Source organism: Pelodiscus sinensis, chromosome 1 (assembly GCF_049634645.1).
Source record: "Pelodiscus sinensis isolate JC-2024 chromosome 1, ASM4963464v1, whole genome shotgun sequence".
Classification (NCBI taxonomy): Eukaryota; Metazoa; Chordata; order Testudines; family Trionychidae; genus Pelodiscus; species Pelodiscus sinensis.
In genome coordinates this window covers 325,199,219-325,214,640 of record NC_134711.1, presented here as the reverse complement: position 1 = coordinate 325,214,640, position 15,422 = coordinate 325,199,219, and the positions used below count along the sequence as shown (strand labels likewise).

The 15,422-nt window shown below is 52.0% G+C and overlaps 2 protein-coding genes across 3 annotated transcripts in view; both read left to right on the top strand.

Moving 5' to 3' along the window:
• LOC102448282 (folate receptor alpha) overlaps positions 1–15,422 on the top strand; it is a 55,675-nt gene that overhangs the window by 19,202 nt on the left and 21,051 nt on the right. The window lies entirely within an intron of this gene.
• LOC102446246 (folate receptor alpha) lies at positions 2,131–11,859 on the top strand. 2 transcript variants are annotated; one of them, XM_006111768.4, is made up of 5 exons: positions 2,131–2,298; positions 6,135–6,276; positions 7,587–7,775; positions 9,722–9,857; positions 11,358–11,859. In XM_006111768.4, the coding sequence occupies exons 2-5, from the start codon at positions 6,139–6,141 to the stop codon at positions 11,630–11,632; spliced, it is 738 nt and encodes a 245-aa protein (XP_006111830.2). In that variant the 5' UTR covers positions 2,131–2,298; positions 6,135–6,138; the 3' UTR covers positions 11,633–11,859. The 2 variants fall into 2 exon arrangements, with proteins under 2 accessions (XP_006111830.2, XP_075775756.1); XM_075919641.1 differs by lacking the exon at positions 2,131–2,298 and adding an exon at positions 5,318–5,473.

Here is a 15,422-nt window from a genome sequence, read left to right as displayed (position 1 = left end):
TCTGTCACCCCTCGTGGAGTGTTGGAACCTGCTGTCCACCTGCCTAGTCCCTGGGGGTTGGCCTTTCAGACACCCTGGCACTTAAACATCCCCTTCTCCCAGAGCGGCACCCAAACATGTGACACTTCTGTTGTACAGTGTAACTCCTTCAGAGGCAAGGTGGGAGTTGTGAACATTTAACACCCACACTTCTAGACAAGGCTTTGCTCCGGGTCTGACGGTGTTGTTCTTTACTTAACAGACAAAGCACAGTGAGCACAGATCCCATGGAAAATTAGAAAACATCCTAAACCCCACGCCTCTCACTAGCCCAGCCAGCAGCCCAGCGGGACCCTCTGCCTTGTCTGCCGTGGCCCCCTCATGCCACTTAAAATGACTGTCTCCCAGGGTCAACATGTGCGTCTCTGTGTGGTACATCCCTTGGGGCTCCATGTGCTGCAAGCTCCTGCAAATACAGCTCACAGTGTCTATGTGATAATGATATTAGGGGCGATAGACACTCATAGACATTATCTCATAGGCACTAACCTCCCCCTCTCATCTGCCCTCTGTTCTAAAATCTGATTTGTCAATTTTATATGTGTTCGCTTTTTTTGATTGTATCCTTTGGTATATATGGTCATGCCAATTTTCTTCCACAATTTGATCTGAGGCAGTGGGTCTGGCCCACGAAAGCTCATCACCTAATAAACCATCTTGTTAGTCTTTAAAGTGCTGCATAGTCCTGTCTTTTGTTTCATTAAGGCCAGACTAACACGGCTACATCTCAGTTACTATTCTCCTTGCAATAGTGGCTTGCAACTCCATTTTAATGGGATCACCAGGGCTGAAATCTGAGCTGCTTCAGCCCTGGGCTCAGGTGGGTTGAGACATCAGGTCCCCGCTTTGCGGTCATGTAATAATTTTTGTCATTTGGCATCATGGTGCAATGACCTTGGAGAGCCACTGCCATAAAGATTACCTGGAGTTTCACCTGAGTGTATTACTCCTGCCACTTTATCAGGTACTTTTGCTGCTGTGATAACATCTCTGGAGCAAAGATAACCAGAGCAGCTGGTTCTCTGGGTTTTTCTCACCCAGAGCTCAAAGGCAAGCAGGCCATCTTGCTTGCCACTGTGGGGCTGTAACCACTAGGCCACTGTGCCTCACATATTCCCCATTGTGTGACTGCAGCACATCCCTAGGATTCAAAGCAGTGATCCCCCAGCAGCTTGGGGAGAGGCAGGTTGCTCTGGTGCACAGGGGGCTGGCCTAAGCCACAGAAGGCCTGGGTTACATGTCAGCGTGTAAGTCAGGCATGTCCGAAGTCCGGCCCGCGGGCCAATTGCGGCCCGTGTTCCGGTTTAATACGGCCCCACAGGTAATTTGGCAATATCTATCTTTTGTGGCCCCCAACGAATCCATATGTATTGCGATGAATACATTGTAAAATCTCAGTTAATGTCAGTTGGTCTAAATCAGTTATAAATATATTTGGACACAACATGTATACTTGGTGTTATGTTCCTGTTCATATTTTTTGAACTTAAAAGTTGACAGACAACCTTTATTACCAATAATATGTAATGTACTTTACAATGTTCCTGACATATTTCAGCTTCCTGGATTTTTTTTTCATCTGGCCTTCAGATCTGAAAGGCAGAGTGATTTAACACCTGTTTAGATTTGTCATCCATGTGACGAAATGAAAAGTGTGCCGTTCGCAATAAACTTTGCATAAAATAGTTAATTTACATTTAATTTTAATGGTTCAAAGAATGTCAGGCAAAATGGTCGGCCCTCACACATGTTCACTTCATCAAATCTGGCCCTCTTTGAAAAAAGTTTGGACACCCCTGGTGTAAGTCAACCCCCCCTCTCCAACAGCAAGGATCTCTGGTCTGTACAGGGTATCTCAGGTCAATGCAAACGCAGGTTAAGCAGATTCCTCAGGTGAGAGGGTTAGTTACTGAAAGATTAGAAGGGAGAAGTTTGAACAAGTGGGTCTATGACTCCTTTATCTCACACAAGATACAGAGCCATGGAAAAGTGCAGTAGATAGGACTCTATAATAATCATTGGCCAAGGGTTGATCAGACAGCTGACCTTTGAAATGAAGAGCTGGATTGTCTTCTTCCACTGGGCTAGGCTTCCCCCCCTGAACACACAGGGAGCTCTTTCTCTGTTACTACCTTGGAATTTAACAAGCGCTGATTAAAACAAAGCATTCACAGCTGTGCTATTATTAACTCTAGTGGTATATCCTGCTCTGCTAAGCAGTTGGAGAACGAACTTCTTTTGGCCTGGCCTTCCTGTAAGGTATGTTCCCCTGATGTTTTATTTTGTTTCTCTGTTCTGATGAAGGCTGGTTGGGGGGGGTCTTCTGTCTAGAATTTAGGTGTAAATGTAATTCGCTTTGACTCTGCTTTTTATATACAGGAGATGGGTGCAATCTTGTTTCTGTGTTTTGGATGTGGAAAGTGTCAAGGCATATAAGGCTGTTGTAGGGAAAAGGTCCTTAATTTGTAGCTTCTGGGCTAATACCTGAAGATGGAGGAAATCAATGGAGAAAAATGGGAGGCTGACAAGTATTTTTTTTTATTTTTTAAAAAGGAGGGAGTAATATAATAGCATCGCTTTTAGGTTGTATACCATCTCCTGCATTCAAAGAGCTGTAGAAACTGTAGCTAAGGGGATGTAGAGATCAGTTTACCCAAGGCGAAAATAAATAGTTTTTACTTTCCTTTTAAAATTCCCAAGAACTTGTAATCGTTACAGCCTAACTTCTCGCTAGTGTGTAACTGACTAGTCTGGTTTCCTTGTCCCAACCTTACAAGATAACAGTAACCAGGCAGCACTAGGTGTAAGATAGTGACTTAATTTCCCTCCCCCACCCTCAGTTAAAGGGCTACCAGACTAGCTTACTGCTAAATTAGAACTGGCTAAGAGAAAAGTAACAAGAAGGGCTGAAGGACTGGAAAACCTTCCTCACCGAGAGAAAGCTGGTTAGTTTACCCAAGTGTAAGTTCCCAAGTACTTCCATGAGGAACAGAAATGTGATGATAGAGGTCCTTGATCTAGGAGAGAAAGGTCTAATAGCCCCCAATGGCTGGAAGATGAAGATCAGTTGGGACTGGAAATAGGTTTAGATTCACAACAGTGAGGGTAACTCACTCTTGGCACACTTTATCAAGGGCCGTGGTGGTCTCTGCATCGCAGGCCACTTGCAAATCCAGACAGGCTGTTTTTCTGAAAGGTTTGCTCTTGTTCTAGCAGGAATTAATTTGGGGCAGCTGGCCTGTTCTATGCAGCAGGTCAGACCACTAGAGGATCACAACAGTCCCTTCTGACCAAATGATTTATAAATCCTACTTCTCCCCCTGTGGCAATGGAGGGATTCCAGTCTTGTGCCCGGGTGGCATGCATCCAGAGAACACTGAGATGAGCTAGGCAGGGGTAATGCCACGGGAGGAAGGCATCCAGTGGGATTCGGGGCATGGCACTGATACCTGAAGGGTTTCTCCCTTAATGCAAAGGCTGGAGTATGTTGGAGCTGAAGGCTCTGGCATATAGACATGACCAGTGTTTCCTCTTAGGTGCGCTAAAACATTCTGAGCCCGCCCACCTCCTTTGCAGAGCTGCACATCAGCACTCCTGGACCTGGAGCGCGACGGAGGGGGGCGGTGCAGCAGCAGCCAAGCGTGCGAGGCATGCAAGCACATTCCCCCACTCCCTTAGCTTCCGGAGAACGGGATCAAAAGCAAGCCGCATCCCGGTGTGCACAACTGCAGTCTCTCCCCGTGCTCTGGGGGGAGGGAAGCAAAAGAAAAGGAAAAGTATGGATTAGGCCCACTGTGGTGGGTCCAGTCCTTACTTTTAAAAGTTTTCCACAGACCCCTGACCACAAGTTGGGAACCACTGCTGTAGGGGAACATTGTAACCTCCCTGGACATTCAATAATGGATTTAAAAATAGCCATCCTTCTACAAAGGAATTTTATCTCCCAGTTAATAGAGGGAGACAGCTGACCTGGAATTCATTTACATATTCAACACTATCAACTTGGGCCTGAATAAAGATATTAACAGGTTAACATGTAGGGTTGCCAGATGGTTTAAAAAAAATACCGAAAAACAATAACAAAAACCATGCCAGGAAAAAGTTTGTTGAGAAGAAAAAGAACCTTGAGAGTTGTTAAGCAACAAAAAACACTCCCGACATGGCCCCTTTAAAAACTGTGTGGTGAGGCTTTTTGGCCCTAGCAGGCTGCTGGTGGCCACTTGCCATCTTGCCTCCCTGTGCTGGGCCAGACAGCTCCCCTGTGAAACCCGGTATGCACTAGGGTTGCCAGGCTGCCTCTGTATTGAACCAGACAGCCTGGGATTTTCGCCTCCTGGCCGGGAAAAAAATCAGAAAGTACCGGGCATTTTAGGTGTCCGATATTTTCTGAATTATTTTACCAGACAGGAGGCGAAAATACCGGACTGTTCGGTTCAATACCGGACACCTAGTAACCCTATTAACACGCTACAAAAGCAATTTCCCCTTATTTTGATATTCACATTTACACATCAAAAGCTATGAATGGGACACATCTAGCTTGGCTCAATTAGCTTCATTAACAATGATCCTACAATTCTTTTGCTGTTATATATATATATATATACTCTAGTTTCTGTAATTTCCATTCAGACTCATCTGATGGAGTGGTTTTTGCCCATGAAAGTGCATGAGCTAATATGTTCGTTAGTCTCTATGGGTACATCTAAACTACATGTCTTCGTCAATGGAGGCATGTAGATTAGTTTACTCGAAAAAGGGAAATGAAGTGGCAATTTAAATAATCGCTGCTTCATTTAAATTTAAATGGCTGCCGCGCTGAGCCGACAAATAGCTGATTAGCTGTTTGTCGGCAGATCGGGGCAGTCTGGACGCGCTGCGGTCGACAAGGAAGCCTTTGTCGATCGGAGCAGGTAAACCTGGTTTCACGAGGCATACCTGCACCGATCGACAAAGGCTCGTCGACCGCGGTGCATCCAGACTGCCCCATCTGCCGACAAACAGCTGATTGGCAGAGTGGGGCAGCCATTTAAATGAAGCTGCGATTATTTAAATCGCAGCTTCATTTCCCCCTGCCGATCTGTCTAATCTACATGCCTCTGTCGACGGAGGCGTGTAGTCTAGACACACCCTAAGATGCCAGAGGACTGCTCTCTGCTCTTGATCAGAAACTTTGAGAGGCTGATATCAGCTGGCCAGGAATCCGCTGGCTCAAACCGTGGTGCTCAACCATGTGTGTCTCTGGGCAAGGGTCAGATGACGCAACCGGAGCGAGTGGTTTAGTTCTGTGTCGTCGTTTGCGGATACAGTGGCGTGGAAGGAGAGGGCCCCGGGGTGGCTGTGGGGTGGAGAGTAGCTCACAGCAAAGGTGGAGACCCAGACAGCAGGAGCTCATCTCTGAGCGTCCAGTGAGACTTTCAAGCATGGGTGGCAGGTATGAGAGGCAGAGGAAGGCAATGCCTGGCCGGTCCCACCCATGCTCTGCCCCCAAGCTCTCCCTTTTGGTGTGGCTCCCCCAGTCTCCTGGGGCTGCCTGGGCTTCAGCCCTGCACTGCCAGCCCTCCCCATGCTCTGGGGTTGGGAGCAAGTAGGGACCTGCCTGCTCCCTGGGAGGGCCAAGGCCATATGCTGCCTGCCCTCGCTGTGCTGGGGGGTGGGGTGGGAAAGTCTGGGGCTGCCTGTGCTCTGGAGGGGAGGCCGGGCTTCAAGCTGCCTGTGATGGGAGGGAGACTGGAGCCACCTGTGTTCCGGGGGGCTGCCCAACAGCACATGGGACCATGGGCAACAAGGGTGGGGTCTCCCAGCCCTAAGTTCACCCACCACCTGTGCTTTCCAGACAAAGAAGACGTCAGAAAGGTGGGTGCACCCATTGTCCCCCTGAGATGCGTAGGATGTAAAAGCTGCAGGAAGCTGGTGCCTTTCTCTTGGGTTTCCATAGAGCGCCCAACTCTCACATGTTAGCACTGGTGCTCTTAGTAGGGCATTCCCGGTGTGCAAACACAATCCCCGTGCAATGCAGGGCACGCTCTAGTGGGCAGAGCAAAGTCAAATCCGTGCAATTGCTCTAATGGGTCCTCCCCCCACTCTGTTCGCAGGAAGATGGTGGTGCCGGGGGTCGTGCTGGGGCTGTTGGCTGCCTGTGTCGCCGCTGCTGCGAAGGAATCGGTGCTGAACATCTGCATGGATGCCAAGCACCACAAAACCCGGCCGGGCCCAGAGGGGAAGCTGTATCAGCAGGTACCGCAGTGCTGGCCTGGTGACACGTCAGCCTGGTCCAAACCACCCACGGTTCTGAGAGTTGGTGGGAGGAGAATGACAGAGCCTCTGGACCTACCGGCCCTTGCAGGGCTGGTTCCTTTCTGTTAGAGACTGATGCCTTAGCAGGGGAGACTGGGGGGGACCAATGTGCTACAGGGAAGGTGTTTGCAATGCACCAAGAGTGTTTTCATGGTGCCTGGTTCTACGCGTGGTGCCTGGTTCTACGTCCCTTTCCCTGGCAAGCCCAGGCCAACCTTACAGAAGGTACGTTTACCCTTACAATGGGTGACCTTGTATTTTGATTCCTTTGTGTGCTCTCCTCCCCCCTCCCCCGCCTTGCCCCGGGCTCCCACAGGGCTCCACAACCCCATCTCCCTGGTTCCCATGGTTTTTTCTTCATCCCCGCCCCCCTCTGGGCCCTGCTGATGCTTGACTTGTATAGAAAGAGATGCCAAAGCTCAGCCCCAGCTAGCCCGGGTACAAATGAAGCACAGGCTGGGTAGCTGGAGAGCAGCAAAGGCGGGCCGAGCACCCAGCTCCGAAGGCAGGGCCCGGCCAGCAGCAGCACAGTAATAAGGGTGGCCCGGTGGTGTATTGCTACCCTTGCGTTGGTTTCTGCATGCTCTGGAGAACAGAGTAAGGGCAGGAGAGAACTCAGGCAGGCAGAGGGGAGAGGGACCCACCGTGTGCGAGTGCAGAGAAGCTGAGAGATGGCAGCTAACGATGTGATTCCAGGCCTCTAAGCAGAGACGTGCGTCTGAAATTATTTGTGAAACACACCACAGCAATAGTCACCAGACTGGAAGGGACCTCGAGAGGTCACTAGTCCTGCCTCCTACCCTCCTGACAGGACTAAGCATTTTAGTGAATGCCCCTTCCTGCTTCCCTTCACCCCTAACCTTCCCCTCTGCATCCAGGGCACTTTCCCCGCCTGGGCTGTGTAAGGGGCAGACAGAGTTCCTGACATCTCAGAGCACTGCCCAGCCTGGATACAGGGGGCCCTGGCATGGCACCTCGCTCCCACTCAAACCCATAGGGAGGGTGGGCAGTACCTGTGTGGGCTCCTCCCCGTGCTCCTCTGCCAGAATGAAGCAGGGAGAAATATCTGAGGGGTCTGTTCCATGCATCACTTCTGCCAGTCGGCAGCGCTCCGCTGTCCTTGCCTGGGCAACTCTCCTGCAGGAGCAGTCCCAGGATGCACCACTGGAGGCCAGTGATGCTGTTGTGCCCACAGCATCCTATCTGCCCTGCCACCCCCTAAACCCCTGTGGACCTGTCTCTGTGTTCAGTGTGCCCTGTGGAAAGACAACGCCTGCTGCACGGCCAACACCAGCACAGAGGCCCACCAGGACCAGTCCTACCTGTACAACTTCAACTGGAACCACTGCGGAGTGATGCCTGAGAAGTGCAAGCAGCACTTCATCCAGGACACGTGTCTGTACGAGTGCTCGCCCAACCTGGGGCCCTGGATCCAGCAGGTCAGGGGCAGGGACTGGGCATTGGGTGGGGGAGAGCTCTGACTTGCTGGGCTGCTCGCGGCTCCCTCTAGCGGCAGGGCCCAGCAGTTTGCTCCTTCAGCTTGAGCTTGGGGGCTGGTGCTCTCGCAGCCGAAGACCCTAGGTTCAATTCTCTGCTAGCAGCCAGTGTCAGGCCATGTCGACAAGAGGGAACTATTATGAAATTACTAAATTCGAATTAATAACTCCCAATTTAACAAATTCGAACCAGCGTGTCCACACTACGGGGAAGCCCAGAAACTAGTCCGAGGCAGGCTCCGTTAACGCGGACTTGTGACCTCGACGTAGAGCCTCAGGAAGCACGGGGGAGTAATTCATTTGAATTACTCTGGGGAGCAATTATTTCGAAATAGCGGCGCCGGAGCATCCGTGCTACTGCTATTTCGAAATAGCTATTTCGAACACCGCATTATTCCTCGAGGAACGCAGGTGTAGAGGTTTAAAAATAAGTGACCCGTTGTTTCGAAATAACAAGCGTGGGACTGGGGACACGCCGCTTATAAAGTTGGCCTTCGGGGGGTTATTTCGAAATAAAACCCTAGTTAGACTAGGGCTCAGAGGGCTCCGGAGCTTGGGAGGCTGCACTGAGGAATGACTCCTTAGACAGCACCCTTGGGTTCTGCCACCCCCCTGTTGTCAGGGGCTCCAGAGCCTTGCACCAATGCTGGGCTAGGATATCTGGGACTGACGCTGCCTGTTACCCACAGCACAAAATTCTCTGTCAATTCACACGTTCTAGGGGCAGCCACCCTCAGTCTTTCCTAGGTCTCAGGCATCACCTTTCCACTATAGGCACCTACCTTCTCCCTTCTGCAGGCTTAGGTGAAGCCTTACACTCTGTGGGCTTGTGGGATTTTTTTACCAGCGAAAGAGTCTTACACAGTAATATCCGACGTACTCTCTAATTGTCGGAACCAGAATGCACACAGCAGGCACACAGTGCTCACTGCTCCCAGGGAGACACATGAACTTGGCTTGATGGCCGGTCGGGATCAGGTCCATCAGGAAGACTCCAGTTTCTGCACAGTCATTGGCACAGGATGGAGGTCTGGCAGCTCTGATCTTGGAGCTGTGTCCTGGAGTTGGTTCCCCAAGAACTTCCTTCTGGGCCAGTTTACATAGTGAAACCTTGAGTCCTGCTTAGCTCTTCCTTAACCAATTATTTTACTGAAATTTTACTAACCAATCGTAACTTTCGGTCACAGAATTACCTAACCAGTCAGACCCCTCAACTGAGTCACACCTAGCAATGTTAAGTACAGTATACAGCAGACAGAAACAATTAAAAACCAGACAGGGATCATACAGACAAACAATAGGAAAGTGAGGACCATAATCACAGAATGAGGATTCCACCACCCCAACAACTGAAACAATTTCTTGCCAGACTAAACATTGTCAAACTAAGTTTTCTTTACCCATCTTGAGATCTGTCTCTTTATCGGGTGCTAGTGGGTGTCATTGGGATGGAATCTCCTTCAGAATAGCCTGGTGTGACACTATTGTAGTGCAGTTTAGATGGAATGTGAGTCTGTGACACCCTGCTTTCCAGTCAATGGCTGCTGTTTTCAGTCTGGCTGCAGAGGAAGGCGTTAGACCTTCCAACCTGTCTATAGGCCTTCCTATATAGCTACAGAAAAAAACATTACCTGAGGCTGTGCAATAAATGCAGCAACTTTTCCCTGGGCACCAAGCTGGGCAGCCTGTCGCCTGGGTGTCCTACATGGGTTGCCTGTCGCTCAGGGGTGCTGGGAGGCCCCCTTTCCCTGGGCCTGGCTCTGTTGGGATTCACATTGGCCCCAAGCAGTGGCACTAGAGATGGGGGGGGGGGGGGAGGGCACACTCCCCCCCCCCCCCCCACCTGCTCCCTGAGCTCCCTCTGATGTCCCAGCCTGGTGCCCTCACAGGCGGACAACAGCTGGCGCCGGGAAAGGATCCTCCACGTGCCGCTGTGCAAGGAGGACTGCGAGCAGTGGTGGGAGGACTGCAAGGACGCCATCACCTGCAAGGAGAACTGGCACAAGGGTTGGAACTGGACCGCAGGTTAGTGAGTGGCCGGGAGCAAACCCACCCCACCCCGTGCTTTGCAGAGCAGAGTGGGGCTGCTGCAGCTGGGGGAGGGGGCAAGGGCTCTTGGCTGGAGGGTGGGTCACACCTTGCTGTACAGGTTCAGGTGTTTCTCACTGGAAGTAGGGTTACCAGATGGTTTCAGAAAAAATGCCAGGAAAAAAAGGACCCTGAGAGTTAAGGGGGGGGGGGGGGGGGGAAGGTGTGGCCTCTTTAAGAAATGCGTTGTGAGGCTTTTTGGTCCTAATAGGCTGCCGGCAGCTGCCCGCTATCTTGCCTCCCTGCATGGGGGTGGACAGCTCCCTTGCAGAACCCGGTAAGCACTAGGGTTGCCAGGCTGCTTCAGTATTGAGCTAGACAGCCCGGATTTTCACCTCCTGGCCGGGAAAAAATCAGAACACACCGGACATTTTAGGTGTCTGGTATTTTCCGAATTTTTTTACCGGACAGGAAGTGAAAATACCGAACTGTCTGGTTCAATATCGGACACCTGGCAACCCTACTGGAAGAGGGGCACATGCTTCTCCCCACGCTTGATAACAGCAGCCCTCAGGCTGGGGCTGGGATCTGGAGACGAGTCCCTGGGTGGGAGTGCCAAAGACTGTGATGGAGCCGTCTTTGGTGGTAATTTTTAAACCTGAATTGGCTGTTTGTCCTGAAAGCTCTGCACTGGGGACTAGTTGGGGGCAGGGCCTTGGCCTGTGTGCGCGGGAGGTCACATTAGAGCCGTGTTCCCAATTGGTGTTCCGTGGAACCCCGGGGTTCCGCTAAGCGAAAATAAGGGTTCCGCGAGAGAATTCCGTTACAATAACATGCTGTGATTCTTAAAAAATTAATATTTAAGCATTTGTGAATTTTATTGAAAACAATTTTCAGTTGTTTGCCACGATAAGGGTCCCTGTGTAATGCCAGCTTAGCCAAGGTGTGGGGGTGATGTCACTACTCAGCGCGGATGTCCATATATTGGACTGTTAGGGGTTCCACAAAATTCTTTTGAGTTTAAAAGGGCCAAATAAAAGTGGGAAACACTGCTTTAGATGATCACCGTGGCTACTCCCGGCCTTGGAATCAGCAAAGGCTGAGTTCACAGAAGTTCCCAGGAGAGGCTCAAGGTGCCTTGGCAGAGCTCGGGGGGGGGGAGCCAGCCCCATCCCCAGCACATCTAGGTGTCTCATTCTGAGTGGCACTAAACTGTCCATCAGACGAAAGCAAGCACTCCAGTCCAGGGCAAGAACGCAGGCAGCCCCTCTAGGATCAATCCAGGCTGTGAGGGGCGTGGCTACAGCCCTTGCATTTCATCTCGCTGGGGAGGAGAGTTTCTCCCACAGCCAGCTGGGCTGTTGCCAGCTCAGGCAGTAGCCCGGCAGCAGCGGGTGCCCGGCAGCAGCGGGTGCCCGGCACCAGAGATGTGCAAGCTTCGCTAGGTGGCATCCAGCCACAGCTTGCTCACTGCCGCCCTCTCTTCCCCTCCTGCAGGGACCAACCGCTGCCCCCGCGGCTCCATGTGCCAGCCGTTCCGGTACGTCTTCCCCCGGCCGGCCGACCTGTGTGAGAAGATCTGGTCCAACTCCTACAAATACACCCAGGAGCACCGGGGCAGCGGGCGCTGCATCCAGATGTGGTTCGACCCGGCCAACGGGAACCCCAATGTGGCCGTGGCCAAGTACTATGCCCAGAACTGGGCAGATGCCTCTCCTGCACCGTGGGCGGCGCTGCTGCTGCTGCCGCCTGCTCTCCTGGCTCTGCTCTGAGCAACCCGAAGCTGCTGGTCCTCCGCTTCCGAGGGATGGAGTTTGACTGAAAGGAAGCTAGCTCTGGACTCTGGCAGCCTATACAGGGGGCATTTCTGCTCTAGAGACGGGAGAATTTTCCTGTCGCGAAAATCACAGGTCCGATGATGAATACCCAAGGGGGGGAAGGACAGAACCAGGTGGACAGTTTTATCAAATAAAAAATATTTATTTATGACAGTGGTGAATTTATAGTATTATTCTAAGATTTTTTTAATAGACCATGTTAATAATGAATTTACAGTATTTATGATATTTATTCTATGGTTTCTAGTAATACGTGTCAGATATAGGGATGGGACTGGCAAGGGGAATAGTCTCTAATCTTAAAATATCCAGCTACAGTAATAAAATAACAGTGATAACTACAAACTCTTATGTACTACCCACAAACAACTACAACACTAAGCTTATACAACAAGAAAAAATCAAATCATACATACCAACTTACACAGCACACGGAACATTTCACAGTTATCGGTTCGGTTGCGAAGGCCTTGGTTACGCCCGAGAGTCGGGGGAGGTGGCTGGTCGGTTGATCAGGCCGGCAGCGCTTTGAAGTGTACGAGAAGGCACATGCATGGTGGTACGTGTGTTGCGAAGACCTCCTAGAGCGAACTGTGCGATGGGTATTTATCCCCAAATCTGCACATCGCTTTCCCACACTTGCATATTACCATATATGGCCCAATGGTCACCAAGTGGGGGGTCTGTGTCCCAGGGGTTGGGCCGAAACTGCGCAGGTTTCATGTGACTAGGTAAGCCCCGCAGTTCTCACGCCCAGGTGACGGGTGGGAGAGTCTGAGGCTATTTTCCCCTTTTCACACCTTCCCTTTTTCTAAAGGCAATGGTATGCAGGAAGGGTGTGGCTGGTTTCTCTCACGGAGTACTGCAGCCCACTATAACAAGAGCGGCTTGGCCAAACTTTTTTTTACTGGGGGGGCAGTTTCTTTTCTCTAACAGTTCCTAACCCGGACAAGAGGCTAAAGAGCCAGCTTAGCCCTCGTTCTCTCCTGCCCTTAAACGTCTCTCCCTGGGTTTATGGTCTGGGCTCTCCTGCCATGCTCCTCTCCTCCAGCGGGCTCTGTGGGGACTTGCCTTCTGTCCCTGGGGAGCTGAGCTTGGGAACATGCAGGGACCCATTGGCTGGTGCACTTCCTGTCTGGGGGACTGGAGCAGGGCAGATACCCTCGAACTCTGGAGCCTTCAACCCCCTGGGTGCCAGGGCCCCTCAGCCCTCTGACGGGATTGGCAGAGGCGGAAACACCCCAAAGGGAAGAGAGCAAATACTGGGGGCTAGGTGGGGGAGGGCAGACTGTCAAGGGTGCAGGTAACAGGCCTTGGGGTGGGGGGGGGGGGGGTAAGAATTGCAAGGAGAACAAGGGTATTGGATCCTCCTGGCCAGCTGTACTGTCTCTCCAGGCTCCGTCCTATTTGGATCCCTGTGTTCCCTGGAAAGATGGGTGACTCCTCCCTTTCCCTCCCCCGGCTCTTAGCCTACCCTGGGACCATCCTCTCTGTGGTTTTGGGAGTAGAGGGAGGGACTTGAGTTGTTGGGGGAGGAGTCCCGTGTGAGCACTGAGCCATCGCCGGCCTGCTCCTCTCACCCCTAGCTGCTGGGTTCTGCTGACAGGAGGCGGGAGAGACCCCACTAGGGCTGCTGGTCCAATTCCTCTTTGGTCTGAGCTTCCCCCATCCCTGTGCCTGGCTCCCCGAGGGGGTCTCAGTTCCCTGCCCCCGCACTGGCAGCAGACTCACTGGAAGTTCTGCCCAGCATAGCCACGATGCTGAGGGCGTTCGCTCTTGACAGCCCTTGGGCCGTGGAGCCAGACTCTCTGCACCCCATGGCGATTGACTGGACTCTGAGCCAGCACAGGGTAGCTGCTAATGCTTCCAGCACTGGCTGCAGACACAGGCGACCTCCTACTGTCCAGAGCAAACGGGAAAGCCGTCCTGGTCCCTGCTGGCCAGCCGCAACACCACGGTGCCAGCCAGACTCCCCAGGGACCACAATGGCGACGTGCTGGAAATCTGAGCCCCTGGATGCTTGTGCCTGTGATTCTGGGAAAATAAACTCTCCCAGCCCTGCTGTCTGTGCTTGTCTCTTCCTTGACACAGCTGGCTTGGTGCTGGTCACCTCTGTGCTAATCGGAGCAAGAGTGGGCAGCTGGGTGGGGCCAGTGCAGCATGGGTTCAAACACTGCCCATAACTACTAGCAGGGATCACCAGCATGAATCTGCTTAGCCTGGGATTCCCTGGAAACCAGCCTTTGCATGCTTTGGCTTCAGGGAGGTTTTAGATCCGTGTCTGGTGGATGCTGATGACTAGAGGACCCTCTCCTGTCTAGGGGCAGAAATAAATGCACCAATATCTGTCCTGGACCATGCATGTGGAACTCACACACCAAGGCTACGTCTACACGGTTTGTTTTTTTTGGAAGAGGAAATGCAAATGAAGTGCTCATTTGCAAATCTTGTGCTCTCATTTGCATATTCTCTTCTGATCCTTTTTGCAGAAGAGGTTTGTGCGGAAAAACCCCCTGCAGTGTAGACAGGGCCATTTGTTGGAAAAAAAAACCCTTTTGTGCAAGATCCCTTGTTCCTCAAAAAATGAGATTTACAGGATCTTGCACAAAAGGTTTTTCTTCCGACAAATGGCTCCGTCTACATAGGGTTGCCAGATGGTTTAACAAAAAATACTGAACCCTCCCCCCCCACCCCCTCCAAAAAAAAAACCAGGAAAAAAACAGCATGGCCCCTTTAAGAAATGCTTTGCTTTTTGAGGCTTTTGGTCCTAACAAGCTGCCAGCCAGACAGCTCTCCTGCAGAACCTGGTGAGCACCCAGGATTTCACCTCCTGGCTAGGGAAAAAACTCAGAAAATACTGGACATTTTAGGTGTCTGGTATTTACTGGATTTTTTTACCAGACAGGAAGCAAAAATACTGGACTGTCCGGTTCAATACCGGACACCTGACCACCCTATGTCTACACTGCGGTTTTTTTCACAAAAATCTCTTCCGCAAAAAGGATCGGAAGAGAATACACAAAGGAGAGCATGAGATTTGCAAATGAGCACTTCATTTGCATTTCCTCTTCCGAAAAAAATAGTCGTAGTGTTGCCAAGTGTCCGGTTTTCAGGAAAAATCTAGAAAATACCGGACATATGCAATGTCTGGTATTTCCTGGTTTTCCGGCTGGGCGCCAGATGGAAGCCTGGCGCGGGCGGGGGGAAGTGACTGAGAGGTGGGGCGCGATTGGCGCTGGGAGCCATGGTTGCATGTGAGGAGGAGGGGCAGCCTGTTCCATGCTCCTGCGCGCTGGTCAAGCACGTGGTGGAGCTGCTGCCAGACTGACTTACATGGGATGGGAGTGCCCTGAGATCTGCACAGCCTGGGTCGGTTCTGCTCCCCACTGGCTGATTTGCTCCCCTGCTCCCTCCACCAGCTCTGCGTCCTGCTGGCCGGTTCCTGCTCCGGATCTTCCCTGGCCAGCCCTGCTTCCAGCGGCCAGGTCTCCCCTCCTCCTGGACTCCTCCAGCCAGCTCCACCCCCACCAGCCGCCCTTCTCCCATATCCCGCGGCCAGCCCCGTTCTGCCCAAACCTCTCCCCTCCCCACCGACCAGCCCTGCTTCCCATTGGCCCCCCCATCTCCCTCAGCCAGCCCTGTTGCCCCCCGTTAGCTCTGTTTCCTGCCCCCCCCATCCCAGCCAGCACCACTCCCCTCCCGGCCGGTCCTTCCCCCTCCCCTC

Coding starts and splice junctions, on each gene's coding strand:
- LOC102446246 (XM_075919641.1), top strand. Junction 7,776..9,721: donor TGGGGCCCTGGATCCAGCAG/GTCAGGGGCAGG, acceptor GTGCCCTCACAG/GCGGACAACAGCTGGCGCCG. Junction 9,858..11,357: donor GGGTTGGAACTGGACCGCAG/GTTAGTGAGTGG, acceptor CCCCTCCTGCAG/GGACCAACCGCTGCCCCCGC.